This window comes from Melospiza georgiana, chromosome 7, assembly GCF_028018845.1.
Source record: "Melospiza georgiana isolate bMelGeo1 chromosome 7, bMelGeo1.pri, whole genome shotgun sequence".
NCBI lineage: Eukaryota > Metazoa > Chordata > Aves > Passeriformes > Passerellidae > Melospiza > Melospiza georgiana.
In genome coordinates, this window is record NC_080436.1 from 25032765 (window position 1) to 25048450 (window position 15686).

The 15686-nt window shown below is 60.6% G+C and overlaps 1 protein-coding gene across 1 annotated transcript in view; it reads right to left on the reverse strand.

Annotated features, from left to right (window-relative positions):
- ASIC4 (acid sensing ion channel subunit family member 4) overlaps window positions 1-15426 on the reverse strand; it is a 28977-nt gene extending 13551 nt beyond the window's left edge. Inside the window, exon 1 of the mRNA XM_058028029.1 lies at window positions 14308-15426. Coding sequence (XP_057884012.1) covers window positions 14308-14883 — 576 coding nt within the window. The 5' untranslated portion in view covers window positions 14884-15426. The remainder of the gene's footprint in view (window positions 1-14307) is intronic.
- Window positions 15427-15686: the final 260 nt, after the last annotated feature.

Sequence of the window (15686 nt, forward strand, 5' to 3'; positions counted from 1 at the left end):
ATGCCCAAGGCCCCCTGGGCTCATGAAGGATGCAGGGCTCCATGGGACAGTGCGTGTAGAGCACCCTAGGGTCAGGACAGCAGCCAGGGCAACGCCATCTTGTTCTGCATGTGCCCTTCCCTCCACCCTCACCCATCCAGGTATCCCCCTGCCGTGTCCCAGACCAGGTCCGCTCTTCCCACCACGCACACCATGGCCACTGTCCCTGGGACACACCGGCCCGGGCCTGGCAGCTCCCGCAGCCTCAGGGCACGGTTAGGCGGGAGGGGAGGGGGTCCCTCCGGCCGTGGCATTTATCTGTAAATCCACAGCACTGACACGGTGAAGATGAAGCCTCTGCTCTTGCCGGGTTGTCACGGGGGTTATCCTCCTGCCTACGGATGGGTTTGCACTGATAAGATTTATTGTCACCCTGGCGGAGGTGCCAGCACCTCACTGCCTGCTGCTCTCGCAGGGCTGTGCTGCCTGCCGGGGGGTGTTGTGAGGGGGACGAGCAGCACCTCAAGGAGCAGTTGCCAGTAGAGAGGGTCCCCAAACAAAAGGACAGCCAGACATGACCCTCTGCTCCCTGCTGGCGGGGCTGCTGAGCTCCCTGCCCACCTGTCGCAAGGTGCCTCACACACTCTCTGACCATTTCAGCAGGATGCAGGGGATACTGGTCCCTGAGCTGGACCATGCAGAGCAGAGCACACATCTGTGCTTCCACAGATCTGCTGACAGTGCTGGCATTGCAGCTCCTGTCACAGCTCGGCAGCTTCGCGGCGCTCCTGCACAGTGTGGGGTGATGGGGACTCGTGGGGCTGCTGGGGCAGCCATGTGTGCAGCCACCACAGGCAATATGGCCTTAGTGGGGAGCGGGGGACAGACAGCATCCTGCAGCCTCAATTCAGCACCAGAAGCTGGCAGGGTGGCTATGGGAACCAGGGCTTCATGCACCCCTGTGCTCCAGGGTGACATGGGACGAGCAGGAATACCTTCAAAAGGGGAACTTGGCTCCAAAACACTCTGCTGTGCCATGATCCCTCAGCCGCTCTCTCCTGCCTGCCCCCAGACCACAGTCCCCACCACTGATTTCCCTGGGGCCAGCAGGGATTGCCCTGAGCCACCTGGAGCAACCAGGCAGGGGCTGAACCAGGCTAAATCCCCGAGCAGCAGGAGGGGCAGCCACCTGCCAGCATCCTCCCCTTCTCTCAAGGCACCACATCAGCCCCACACAGCTCTCCCACCACCCTGCCCCATCCAAACCCCCACCTCCTCCCTTTCTCCTCCCCTCCAGCCGCTGACCCCCGACACTGCTGTGGGCTTTGCTCTCTCTGACAACACGAATTTGACTCCAATATGTCAGAACTGAAGGAAACAACATGCAAGCAAACAGCCCGAGTGAGCCCTGGATGCAGCCTCCTCCCCAGGGCCAGGAGGCCAGTGGGGATGATGGTGCAACCCGACAGCACACAGGGAGTCCTAGTGAAGTGGGGTGATCACAGCTCAGTGGGAAAGGGCTCCTTAATAGCTGAGCCCTTTTAGCAGAGATTAGGGAGCTGCACGGCTTTGATCTTTGATTGCCAATTTGCATCTTGAAGGCGCTGGGACCTCATCCAGCCTCAGCGCAGCCCTTTGTGGTTATCTCGTGGCTAATGGATTTGTTCTTAATGCCGGAGCGTGCAGGCTAAAGGCTGATTAAACCCTCTCCGCGGCGCTAAATCAATGGAACAAACATGATAGGGGTTGGCTTTCCCCAGCCTGGGTGCTCCCGGGCAGAGGGGCTGATGGAGAGAGCCCCCGCACCCGGGCACTGACAGGGGATCCCTCCTCGGGGCTGCCGGCAAGAGCTGCGGGTGCTGGCAGGCAGGGACAGCCCTGCAGCCCATGTCCTTCTGTCCCCATTGTCTGCTCTCCATGGAGGTGACGGGCTGGGTGTATCAGGACTCCCAAGGCATCTGCTTCTCCTGTGTGTTTGGGCCACATTGTCCATGTGCTGGTCCTTGGCACCTGCAGGAGCTCCTCAGCTGTCCTCTTCAGCTCCTCCCAGCTCCCAGGGCTTGCTGTGGGAGCAGGGACAGAAATGGGGTCAGGCAACCTGCCCCTGCAGCTGGGGACCTCCTTCTCCCCTCTTTATACCACTTTGCCTCCCACACAAAGGGGAGCAGCACTGGCAGCTCCCACCTCCTTTCTTCAGACCATTTCCCCTTGCTTCTGCTTGGATCCAGTGCCTCATTCCCAGGACTGTATGCTGCTCCCAGCATTCCATACATCACATGCTGGGAGCAGGTATATCTGTGCACACTTTCCATAATGCCTGAGGTGTCCATTGCAGGGCCAGCTTCAGAAAAATACAATTCCCATTGTGTCTGCAGGCAGCGTGAACAGAGGGCTCGAAATGCACCCTGCTCACTCATGCCCCAGGAACAGCTGGTCCTTCATCCTAATTGCTGCCTGGGCTGTGGGCCTGGGGATGGGAGCTGAGCACCTGAGACAGGCTGGACTAAAGTTTTGGGGACGAGGAGCTGTGGGGAATAGGAGTGAAGATGAGGTTGTGTGGCTGCAAGCTGGGAGGAGTCTGAGAGCATTTTGCAATTTTGCTTTTTGCAGGGCTCATGGCATTGGCCCAGCTGCTGCCAGGTCTCAAAGCTACCTGCAGGTGAGAGGAGCCCTGATCAGGGACCTTACTCCAGAGCCCTGCTCCTGTGCTGGAGGGTGACACATGATCTGCAACACAGGTAAGCTCAGAACAGCACTCTGCTGGGCACCAGTCCGTGGGGAAAAGGTGTTGGAAGCCCCCAATGGGCCCCAGACTGTGCCCATGCCAGGCTCAATCCTGGTGAGCAGCTGCCTCAAAGGCAGCTGAGTACAGCATGGAGCTGTGGTGGGTGGAATCACACACACCGAGATTCCCATCGGCAAACCTCTCTATTGAAACATCTCCTCTTTGCCAATATTTGCCAAGCACGAGAGATAAAGTGGCTACAAGTCATCAATGCCGGCATTTCACTCCACTAAGGCTGGCAGTGGAGGGGCAGCCGGGCAGTCAGGCAGCTCCTAGGGTGGGGGGTCCTGCCAGCTCAGCCCCCCAAGCCCCCTGCAGCAGAGCAAGGAGAGCCAGGATCCCTCCACACTGGTGCACAGCACCTCTGGAACCTGGGATGGACGCTGCTGCCATGGGCACCACTGCCTCTGCCACCCTGCCCTGGGCATCAGCACAGCCCCCCTCCTGCCAGGACCCCCAGCTCTGCACCATGACAGCCATCTCCTCCAGGTCAGCATCTCCCTGAAAGTCTCTCTGCAGCACCAGTGCCCTGCCTCCAGTGCTGGGCATCCACTCCATGTCATCCCAGTGACCCCAGTATCTCTGCCCTGCCCTGCCCTGCCTGCACCACACACTCTTTCCCCCCCTTGCTCCAGGCTGCCTGTGCAGTCTCTGCAGTGGTCCATATGAGGATGAGACAGGACACAATGCTGAGATACAGCTCCTGGAGGAGAAGCCCAGAGCATTATCAGCACAGGGAGTTAATTAAGGTCATGTCAGGCGATAAGGAAACAGGATGTCAGAGCAGCCGCAGCAGCACAGGGGGGTCAGAGCCTGAAAAACTCCCTCTGAAAAGCAGCTCCACTGAGATGTGATCAGCCAGGTGCTCGGGGACAGAGCAGCTGTCATGGCCACACAGGCAGGGCTCCATGTATGGCACTGTACATGCCGTACCATGCCCAGTACAGGATAGAATGGGATGGGCTGAAATGGGATGGGGATGGGGATGGGGATGGGCAGGAGGCCTGGTAATACACCATTTCCTGGGCCAGAAGAGCCTGCTGAACAGCCTGCTTACTTCCTCCTGTCCTTATGGAGAAGCAATGCATCTTGGTGTGACCAGTGTCATGCCAACAGGGCAGGAATTACTGTGAACCCCTGCCCATAATTAGCACATGTAATTGCAGACACTCTCTAATTAGCGGGATCTCAGAGCTGGGTATGGCAGACTGCTTGACAGCGCTTGCATTGCTCCTGCCTCAGACTGTTCACCCTCCTGCTCAGTGATGACTTCACCCCCGAGCCAGGCAGTGCCATGGGGCTGGGAGAGCCAGGCTGACCTGGCATGGCACACCACAGTCACAGCAGGGTGGTGGGAGCAGGCTGTGGACAGGGGGATAGGCATGGGGGACACACTGCTAGTGCAAATCCATCTTTCCTGCACAAATTGCAGCACGACCTGTAGCCCTGCCTTGCTGGGCAAGTGCTGAGCTGATGGGACATAATTAATACTTGCATCAATCTCAGCTGGATTTGCATAGTGCCCTCAGTCCTGCGCTGCTCAGGAAGGCAGGCTGCTCCCAGCCTTTCCCAGGGGCAGCAGCCCAGCAGATGCTGGGCTGGCCCTGCCACCTCTGCAGGAGTCACAGCGCCAGCATGGCCCCTGACTTGCCCCCACATGCACCCTAGCCCTCCTTGCCCCACTGCAGTGGGGACACTGCAGGCCCCTTCCCTGCCCTGCTCCAGCCACTGGAGCATTGAAGACACATGGAAATGCTTCTCTGCGCTGTGGTCTCTCCCGCACTCCTTGTGCTATGAAGAAATTGTGGAGACAGCGGCTTGGGAGTGAAGGACGCAGCAAGTTTTGGAGGGCAAAGGGATAAGGCTGAGCTGCAAACACCCCCAGGCAGCTGGAAGGCACGGCAGTGCCCACCTCTGCATGACCAGATGGAGTTAAAGGTCCATGAGAGAAAGGCAGCATCCACAGACAGTGCCTCTTTCCTGGAACACTCAGCTCCCTCCTGCCCCTGTGCTGCTCCCATGGCCCAGGCGAATCCCCCATCCCATCAGTGAAGGGGTCTGGGAGGAAGAAGATCCAGGGGAGAAAAGACCCTGGAGTGGTGGCAGGAATGCCAGGATGCAGGCAGGGACCACAGCCCTCACCTTGCTGCCCTGAGGGTGCACAGGCAGGTGGAAGAGGGACGGGGCAGTACAGGGATGTGCAGGGTGTCACTGACCCCAGAGATGACAGGCTGGTGACATATCCTCGTGCAGCTGAGCACAGTGCCTCTGCATGGCTGCTGACACCACTGACAGCTGCTCCCAGCCCCGTGACACCGCAGGGACCGCCGCACTCCAGGCACAGCCGGACTATCGATGGATACAGGGTGAGACACGGGCACATCTCCAGCCCCTGGCCCTGCTCACAAGCTCTCTGCAGCCCCTGCCACCGATGTGTTCCACCCCTGCCTGGCCAGAGGACCCAGAGCACCTGCAGCACCTGTGGTACCTGCAGCACCTGCTATCCAGCCCACCCTGCACACGGGGATGTGGCCACTGATCGTGACTGTGACCAGAGTGAGGGTCACACTGATTGCAGCTGCCCAGATGAGTGCATCCAGCTCAATCAGAGCTGCACAGCCCTCCTGCATGCCGGGCACCGGGAATTAAACTGCTAATGAGCTGCTGGCTGGAGGGCCGGCAGTTAGTGATTAATCAGAGGCTCTGCTCTGACAAGGCTGTGCCTCCTCTCCCTTCCTGCCCTGCACATCCAAGAGCAAGTGGCCAGCAGTGACCAGGGTGTCCCTCAGACCCTGCTCCCTGCCTGACTCAGCTCTCCAACACAAGGAGGGGTCCCCAACCCCCATGCCTCTGGGACACAGGTTCTTCCAGCCACTAGCTTTCCTGTCCCCCAGCTCCTCCTGCACTCACCTCCCCCAGGCTGCCATCAGGTGAAAACCTTTTGTTCTGCTGGAAGAAAACCTGTTGAGCCCAGCTGAGCTCAGCTGATGCTCATCATGTGCAGAGTGTGCTCAGCTTCTGTCTGAGAGCCCAGAGATGAGCAAAGTGATCTGGAGAGCATCTGCAGAGGGGCTTCACGAGGGTGGCAGGGGAGGAGCAGCCATGCAGCCAGTGACATCTCCTGGGGACAGAGCGGGCACATGCAGCAGCCCTGAGCCCAGTGCATCAGGGTGTGAGTCCAGTCCCCTGACCCAATCCAGCAGCGCCATTTTCCACCCTCACCTCCTTCCTTCTGCTGGCACAATGGTGGCATGGTGGGTGATGGGGCTGGCAGAGCCCAGCCTGTGCCTGGCACAGCGCAGAGGGCATGGTGGGGGAAGGCTTTGCAATGTGAGCAGGGGACAGCCATCCACAGAACAGTGCAGGGAGCTGCAGGGAAGCTACTTGACCTTGAGCCTGCCTGCTCCCTGCTCGAACCCTTCACGGTCATGGCAGAGTCAGGACAGGGCAGGACAGGGCAGAGGTGTCAGCACCCTCCTGTCCTCACACCCTCCCTTGGCTGTGTGTTGGGGCAGTGCCTGGGAGAAAAGGCCAGGAACCGGCAAGGAGCAGGTTAGAGATGCATGTTTTCCTCTATTGCACAATTAATCATGAGAACTTTTTCCTCCTTTCGTGCATGAAACAGAATTTGGCAGGGCGCTCTGACCACAGGGACTGGCTGCATGCTCTCCAGTAAAAACCCAGCCACATCTGGCTAAGAAACAACCTCAGAGCATCCCTGTGTGTGCAGGTGGAGAGAGACAATGCTGGGCCAGGCAGAAAAATCCAGCAGGGTTTGGTTCACAGCCCCTCATGTAGTGAGCATCTTCAGCTCCCAGTGTTTGTCAACCCCCCCATCCCCCAGCACACACATGGCCATGTTGAGTTGTTGGTGCCTTCATCCCTGCCTGCAGGCCCTGTTATTCCAGTCGTGGACATAAAAATGCCTAGGCAGGGACATCCACCCTGTGGCAGCATCCCCTGTCTGAGCTCTCATCCCACCCTGCTGCCTCCCCCTGCCCACTCCATCCACAGCCTGACTGGAGCCTCAGCCCATCCTTTCCCAAAGGGAAAGCGAGCTGAAGCCTCCCCAACAGCGTTCCAGTTATTTGTTATTGGAAAAAGGGGGAAATACGTTTTTCTACAATTATTGTTTTTTCCACCTGACTGGCTGCAAACTTGTTAATTTTTTTCTTTAATGTGTGAACAGTGTCGACGGCAGCTGCATGTCAAATGACTCTACGCCCTATCTGCGGGTCCCTGGCTGGCTTTCAGCACTCGCACCGCAAACATTGCCTTCTATAAATAAAGGCCTATATCTCATCAATGGCAGAACAGCAGAGCTTTATATAGTCGTCTTACATAAAACCGTCTCTCTTTATGGGCTTCAAACCATTTGCGTCACTTAGTGCAGCTCCGTAAACCTCCTTCTCCAGACACTCCCTCATGGAGGGAGACCCGGCAGGCTGCCCCATGCCCCAGGGAGGAGCTGGGATCCCCTCTCTGCCTGGGGCTGTCCCCGGGTGCCTTCGCAGGGCCAGGTGGCAGCTGAGTCCTTGTTCCCCTGCCCCACAGCCTTGGCACCAAGCGCCAGGATGGCAGCCGGCACTGCCAGGCACTCCAGAGCTTGGGGATGGCTGGCCAAGGGCCAACACCACTCACCCTGCCCTTGTGACCCTGTCCCTGACACCTGCCCTGGGGCAGCACAGTCATGGATGCTGGGAGGTGCTGTTCTGTCCTCTGTCACTTGGGAATCGGGGACCTGAGGGTGCAGGGTGACTGGGGACACGGTGCCAGGTGGGGGGACAGACCAGCTCACAGCAGCTCTAACTCTGACATGCAGAGAGCACAAGTCTGGCCATGGCTTTCAACCCCACTGCCCAGTGAGCGTCTGTAGCGCAGGATCCTGGGGGCTGCCCCCATGGCCACAGGTCCCAGCCCCAGGCTCCTGCGGTCCCCAGGGCCCCCGGCTCCATATGGCAGAGCCTTCCCTCCGGCTCGCCGCAGGCGCCTCCTGCACGCAGCGATGGATCGTGGGGGGGCGGCCAGGGGGTGGGGGTGCAGAGACTCCCGCTGGGGCTGCAGCAATGCCGGCCTGCAGGAGGCAGCCCACACCTCTTTGGGACTCTAGGAGCTCGGGGCTGTACGGGGGGGAGTGACAGAGCTGCAGAGACCGTGGTGACAAGCCTTCCTTTACCTCCATGACATCCCAGCTGACTACCCCAGGTGGCTGGAGCCAGAAGGAGACAGGGATATTAACAGCATCATGGCACTGGAGCCTGTGGTGCACTCTGACCCATGGCTGTCCCCAGTGCTGTCCATGGGACCCCTGCCACAGCGGGCACTGGCAGAAAGGACAGAGCCACAGCAATGCCCTTCAGCACTGGGGCCACATGGCATCCAACCACACCACTGGCACAGGGCACCTGCACCCAGCCAGCCCTGCCCCATGCCCAGCCAGCCATGCAGCACCCCATGAATCCCCCTGCCCCATCTGCCAACCTCCCCCATCAGCCCCACTGCCCTGTGTCCCCACTGCCCCATGGTCCCACAGGCACCAGCCAGCGCCAGCTCCTGGAGCCAATCCCCTCTGCTGTCTTGTTCCCATTCCTCTCGCAGCCATCCGAGGGGCCCAGCCCCCTCTGCAGCCAGCAGTGCCCCACAGTCACCCCACGGGTGCCCTGGCCCCAGCAGTGTCCCCCCTCCCCTCAGCCCGGCACGTGGGCCCAGCCTCACGGCACGTCCCACATCCCTGGGGAGACACACCAGGCGCGGGCGTCCTGGCCGCTGGCTCCCCCCGTATCACAGACAGGCTTATTAAGTGTGTGATATTAAATTACCCAGATAAGAGCATAAGAGCTTTTAAAGTCAATTCATTAAATATAATTATGAAGAGAGCTTTTTTATGCTCACGGTGATCCGATCTCAATCAGGGAGACGGTGGGAAAGCCGTCGGCTCCTCCAGCATCTCTGCTCCCCCGCTGCGTCGCCTCCGCACCCCCCTGCTCCCCCGCCTCACCCCCTCCTGCACGGAGCTGGCACCCACCACCATGGCCCTTGATGCCCGCCCCACTGCCCTGGCACCCTCTCTGCAGTGCTGCTGCTGGTGTCAGTGCCACCCTACATGGATGGAGGCGGGGGGGATGGTGGCACGGGGGTTTGCTCCTCAAAGGGAGGGGAAGGGGAGGGAATGGGTGTGAGATGGCTGGGGCAGTGGCAGGGGGTGGAGGGCAGCGGGGTGTGGAGATGCTCAAGTGCAAGAGGCAGGGGTCTGGGAGCTCAGTATGGGTTCTTCCCAGCCATGGATCCCCTTGTCCCTATGATCCAGCCCCCTCGCTGTCCCCTGCAGACCAGCCTCCTCAGACACCTAATGATGCATTCCCACTACCCTGGCGGGAGGGGTGCATGCTTGCCTCCCATCCCACATTCATTAACGGCACTTTGTGACCAATTAGCACCTGGCGACCAGGTGGCACCTGCCCTGACCCACGGCTGGATCCCTCATGTGCAGCCCAGGTGGCTGCATGCCAGGCCTTTGCACCAGGCACCCCTCTTGCTCCATGCACCCACAGCCATAGCCCAGGGAGCAGCTGCCCTTGGGGCTGTTCCCGGATTTATTGGGAGAATCCATGAGGAAGCAGTGGTCCCAAAGACATCTCATGAGCCCCCCAGCAATAATATCTTCCCAACCATCTGAAAGAGAGATTGCCAAGATGCCTGCTTGTCCCCTTGTCACCCCTCCCCACTGTCATGAGGGACCTTGCAGTGACATCCCTAGGTGCAGCCGACCCCTTGTTCTCCCACCACAGTGTCCCAAAATCCCATTATCCCCAAATCCACACGCTTGCTGCCAGAGCCCGAGCACCTGGGACAACAAGGAGCAGCAGCATGGCTGGCAGGGAGCGAGGTGGGCTCCACACTGGGGTCCCTGCAGAAGGCTTCGGTGGGGGCTGGTGGGAGCAGCTACCCGCTGCTGGGAGCTGCTGGACTGACATTTATTTTTAGACGTGAATTGTATAAATTAGCATTTCTCAGCGGATTAAGCAGCAGGAATTGTGTAAAATTAAATGGCAACGAATTGCATTAAAGTCCCCCGTTTTCTGGCACAAACAGCGCCTCGAGCCGTGCCCAGGCGGCTCATGTGTAACAACGCCGGAGATGGCGCTGCGCTGCTCCGGACAGCAGCCTGCACTGCCCGGGACGCAGGGCTGGAAATGCACAGGCACAGTGGCCAGACTGCGAGGATGGAGGGCTCCAGATGGGCTGTGAGCCCCTGGGTAGCTGGTTCAGGAGCTGGGCTGGGACTGCAGGATGTGGATGCAGTGAGTGGAGTGCCGTGACCCAGATGGGCACAGATGGGCTCAGCTGAGCAGCTCAGGGGCATGGGATCTGTGAGGTGCTCCAGTCTCTCCTGGGCACTGACAACACCAGCCCCAGCCCAGCCAGTCCCTGCCAGGCATGGCAGGACACACATCAGGGTCACAGCCGTGTCACCCTCCAAAGGAGGTGATGCTGTGCTGGGACCTGTATGGCACAGCCTGGCCCAAGAGGCACTCTGTGCCCCAGCCAGAGCAGGTTCTGCAGTACCTGGAGCCCACTGAGCAGCTGTGGGGGGCACAGCCCTGCACAGGAGTACAGGGAAAATGGAGTGGCTGAATGCCAGGGGCTGAGCAGGCACCAGGCAGGGCAGGGCAGGTGAAAAACAATCAGTCCATCGCTTTTACCCAGTAAAAATAGGTTGAAAATGTGACATTTATTAAGTACGATTCTGGTGGAAAGGTCAGAGAGTTCCCATGTCAGGAACAGTGGGAGAGCCTTGCTGGAGGAGGCGACGGCCTGCTGCCCCCGCCCACCCCCTGCACCAGGATCTCCCGTGTGCATGTGGAATGCAGCTGGGGATGTTGCCCGTCTCAGCACAGGGCTGGGGCGCTGGGGACATCCCTCTCACAGCCCCAATCCCGGGCAGGCAGGAGGCCGAGCATGGAGCGCCGGGGCCGCTGCCAGCTCCGAGAGGCACTGCCAGCTCTCAGCAACCTCCCTGCTCCCCCCCAGCTTCCAGCCCCGGCACAACTGGCTTCGGCAGCCACACATCACAAACAAAAGGCTTTTGACAACGAATGAGGTTTTGAGAAAGGCACTGGGCTCCTTCCCGGCCGCGAGAGCGGAGGCTCCTGCTGCAGCCACTGCCGGCAAACAGGCGGGATGCTGCTGCCAGCTGAGGGGGCCCCTCCATGCGCTTCTTCCCACAGCCCCCAGACTCCTGCACACCCCATCTGGCTGTACCCCCATCTCCAGAGCACTGCCGGGAAGGCTCCCCCTTGCCTCAGTGCCACCTGACGTGGCCAGAGCTGGCCTCGGGCTGTGGCTGTAGCGGGGTGCCAGGCAGGGCGGATAGGGGGATGCAAGCCACCCATGGCAGCTCAGCCCCAGCCCCGTGGGGACACTTCCCAGCCTGCTGGTGAATGGCATGTAAAGAGCACCATGGATTTCCTGCGCCAGCACCCTCAGCTCTGCAGCTGCACTGCACAGCCAGCAGTGCTCCCCACCAAGGCACCCATGGCACAGCGTGTTAGCGGGCACTGGGCAGTGCCCGAGCCCTGCAGGGCCTGGGGGCTGTGCAGCACGGTGGGCACGGCTCTGTGGGTCACAAGAGGCTCTCCAAGGCCCCAGCACGGCCCTCCAGCAGCCGGCATGGGGCACATTTGTCAGCGGGGCTGCAGGGAGCCTCGCTGCGGCTCAGGGTTGTCCCTGCCGCTGGGGAGATTTACAGCCCAGCCGGGCTTTATTACATGGAAGATGCTTACGCTGGGGATTTTTTTTTTCCCGATAGTTTCTTAATTTGCTGTCCCATAAAGAATGTGGATTTGTGACGTTGAATAGGGGAAGATCATTTAGCACTCACGGCTCTTACTTAAAGGATCCGCACGAGCTATTTATTGCATGAGCACGGGCTGCAAGCAGCAGTGTGAGGGGACATGCTCCAGCCCTGGCACTGCTCCTGCTCCTGGACAGGCAGTCAGCGGCAGCCCCACAGCTTGGCCACTCTCGTGCTGAAAAACTTCCAGCCTCTGGACAAAGTGCACCTCGTGCCAGGAGGGAAGGAAAGACTCCAGCACTCCTGCAAGCATGGCTGCAGGGAAAGCTCCTTCCCTTCTCCAGTGTCATCAGGGGACAGCCTCTGCTACACAGGCTGCTCACTGTGGGCTCGGTGCCCTGGGATCCCAAGCAATTTGCCCTGCTGGGATGTGCTGCAGTCTGGGAGCCCCCCATCACTGCTAGGACATGCTGTGACTCACACTCGCCCACAGCAGAGCAGATACAAAAGCTTTCTGAACATGAAGGCTCACATGGGGACCCAGAAATGGGACCAACAAAGCTTGGAGCTCCCCACCACATGAGCAGCCTTCACTGGGGCCACAGCTACGAGGCACAGGAGTACCCAAGCCCACACAGCACAGCTGGGACTCAACCCGCCTGCCAAGAAGCCTTGTTGTGTTTCAGTCATTCCCAGGAGGCACAAGGGACCAATTTGGCTTAGGGAATGGGAGTAGAAGGTTCCAGCTGCAAACGGTGTGATGCCTTGACAGGTCCCACTGTTGGCAAGGCTTTGGGACATGTTATGTGGCAGAGAGTTGTATCACATCTTCACCATCCCTCCCCACACTCATCTCTGCAGCCTCTCCTGCCCCAGGTTCACCCCTTTGCTGCAGGCAAGTGAGAGGGGACAGGTATACCCCTTTCTGCTGACAGCCCCTGATGCCTCAAAGGCCAGAAATGTTGAGCTGTGGACAGGGTGGGTGGAGGCTTTAGGAGCCCTATACTCCCCTTCTTTGGCCATAAGCCCATGGATCAGCTGGCACTGGCCATGCTTACACCTGAAACCTGCTCCGGTGCAGGGTGCCAGCACACCAGAGCCTGGCTGCCTGGGCATCCCCAGGGCATTCTCGTGAGCAGATGAGGCAGGCAGGCCAGCTGGTCCTGCACGGCCACATGCTGAGAAACTGGGTCCCAGTGACTGTCCTGGTGGTCACCCTGCACTGCCACACAGCTCAGCACATGTCACACACTCTGTCCATGCTGTGGGGAGCCTGCACCGCTCCATCCACCCGAGCTCTGCCCTGCCAACATCACAGTGCGGCTCAGCACACACCAAATCCCATTGCTACGCTGCGCCTCTGCCCAGCACAAGGCTGGGCTCGCTGCCTCCCCCGCAAACCAAAGCTGTGCAGGATCCTCCAGGAGGATCCCAGGGCTGGAGTCAGCATGGCCAAGCCACGTGCAGGACGGTCCAGCACCAGAGCTTCCTGCTCCAAGCGCTGCTGAACCACACTGCTCCCCGGCAAACTCCAGCAGCTGGCGTGGAGCAGGCACAGAGCCCAGCAAATCCCCAGGAGGAGGAGTGGGGCTGCCCGCCCGCTGTCCCCCGCTCCTTCTTCCCCCTCCACTGCAGTGTCCCCTGCCACCACCAGCCCCCCGCACAGGGCAGCCCCCCCCGCAAAGTCTCTTTCTCAGGGACAGCATCACTCTGCACATTGAGCAGGCTTTGTACCGATGGGCACGAAGTGAAACGGAACATGCTGCATCAGCCATTTCCAGCCCCACGGAGCTTCCTCTCTTCCCCAGGATCCTGCACAGCCCATGGCATCCCACCCCGCTCCCCGGAACGAGCGGGTCCGGCTGGCAGCGCAGCTCCTGAGAAGGCGGGAGCCAGCTGAGCAGTAGCCCCTGGCAGCCGTAGGAGAGAGGCGGCTCATTTCCAGAGTCATTAAGGTCTGAAAAGGGTCCCATCAGGTATTCCGCCCGTTCAGCACATTTATTTTCCCAAACCACAGCGGGGATTTATGATTCCAGGCTCAATATTGGTGAGAGCTGCACACTGGCGGCGGTCGGCCAGGGGCTCTGTGCCTGGGCAGGCTGGGCGCTGCTCGGAAGAGGCCGTGCTGCCAGTCCCGGGCAGCGAGTGGGCAGCCCCGGGCATCCCCTGCTCGCCCGGCTGTGGCCGTGCCTCCAGAGCGGAGCGGCTCGGCGTTTGTGCTCGCCATGTGCACACGTGCGTGTGCAAAGCCTGCAGTCCCCACATTTACACACACCCCAGCGCTAATCCCGCAAAGGCAGGAGGGTTCCCCTGTGTGCAAAGGGTCTCAGCCTGCCCCCCTGTTCCAGCCCCTCTCGCTGAGTGAAGCACCCCGTGTCAGAGCACTTCGATCCGGGGTAAGGGCAGGCTGGAGCAGGACTCTGTGCCACAGCTTTCCCCCTGGCCGCCGCACACCCACCCTGGGGACCGCTGAACCCTGCTGCTCACCCAGCGCGGCTCCTGCCCGTGAGCCCCTCAGTGACAGACCTGCGACAGCCCAGTCCTGTGGCGCAGAGCCCTGCTGAGAGCTCCCACGGAGGATCCTCTCCCTCTCTCCATGTGAAACTTGGAGGGAAACTCAAACAGAGAGAGATGCAAACTTCAGCAGCCGGAGTGAGCCAGAGAGCCCCGCTCCGGTGCGACGCGGCCGGGTGGGTGCCCCCCGTGCCGGTAGGGGCCCCTAGGGAAGCTGAGCCAGGTGTGCACTCACCACAGTGAAATCGCGGGATGAGCAGTTCTCGCCGCTGAAGTTGCAGCTCTTGAGCATGTCGTCGAGTTGGTGGCCGGTGCGGTTGACAATGTCAGCCATGTCGGGGTCAGGGTAGAGCAAGTCCGTGGCCTTGTGACCGTCCCGGTCCTTGGGGGGCAGCCCGGTCATGTTGGCCAAGTGGAAGATGTCGGCGTCGGTGAGTGCCGAGTGGCGGTAGCGGTTGATGTTGCAGATGGTGATGGCCGGGAACACCATCTCACGGATGGCCTCCTCGTCCAGGGCCACGACGTGGGGGTGCTCCAAGTAGAGCAGCGCCGACTTGGCCGCCTGGTAGAGGAAGAAGGCGAGGGAGGCCAGGAAGGCAAATGCCCAGAGGGTCTGGCGCACGCCCAGCCGTCCCGACCGGCAGATGTGTCCCAAGCCATGCAGCGTGCTGGTGCTGGCAAAGGTGGCCAGATCCCGGGAGCGGGGCCGGGCGGGCTCCTCGATCAGGCTCTCCTTGTCCCCTTCTTCTTTCTCCTTCTGCTTCTCATCCTCTTCAGCAAATTTGATTTTACACACGATCTCAATCGGCATCTGCCCCGTGCAGCTGGTGTGCCCAGCCAGCGAGCTGCCCCCTGGCACAGGCACCGGCCGAGAGCCCGGCCAGGCGCTGGGAGGGGGTTCGGGTCCCCCCCAAGCCCCAGCACGGCACCGGGAGGGCCGAGCCGTCTCGGGAGGGAAGCGCAGCCCCTCTCAGCAGCTCCGAGCCGCCGCTTCCCTCTTGTCTCACTAGTCGATCGTCTCCTTGTGCCTTCGCTTATCAGCACAAATACAGCTGTCAAAAACCCCTCTCTCTCCTCTCCCTCGCTCTGTCTCTCTGCCTCTCTCCTTCGCTCCTCTCTGGTTAAGACCCCAGCAGATACAGGCAGCATTTAGGCATCATGTGCTAATAAAATCCAGGGAATACTTAATAATTCAAGACATGTCAACATTATTTCATCGTCAAATAAAGAGCAAGCGTCAGAGAAAAGAGGCAGTGTGAAGGGCCCGGCGCCTCCGGGGCAGGGAGCCACGCTGCGCCCTCTCCCCAGCTCCGGCCCCGAAGTGCTGCCGGAGCCACTTGTTTGAATGGCTCGGGAGCCGCCGGAGCCGAGCCGTGCCGAGCGGAACCGAGCCGTGCCGCGCGATGCCGAGTCGTTCGTGCCGCGCCGCGCCGCGCCGCGCGATGCCGAGCCGTGCCGAGCCGTGCCGTGGCGGGCGGGGCACGGAGCCTGTCCCCCGCCGTCGCCGCTGCCGCCGCGCTCTCCGCCTGGCCCCGCCGTGCCCCGCCGGCCCGTGCGCCCCGGGGCAGAGCGCGGCAGGCTCGGCGGGGGCGGGCAGCCTGCGGGCAGCTCGCC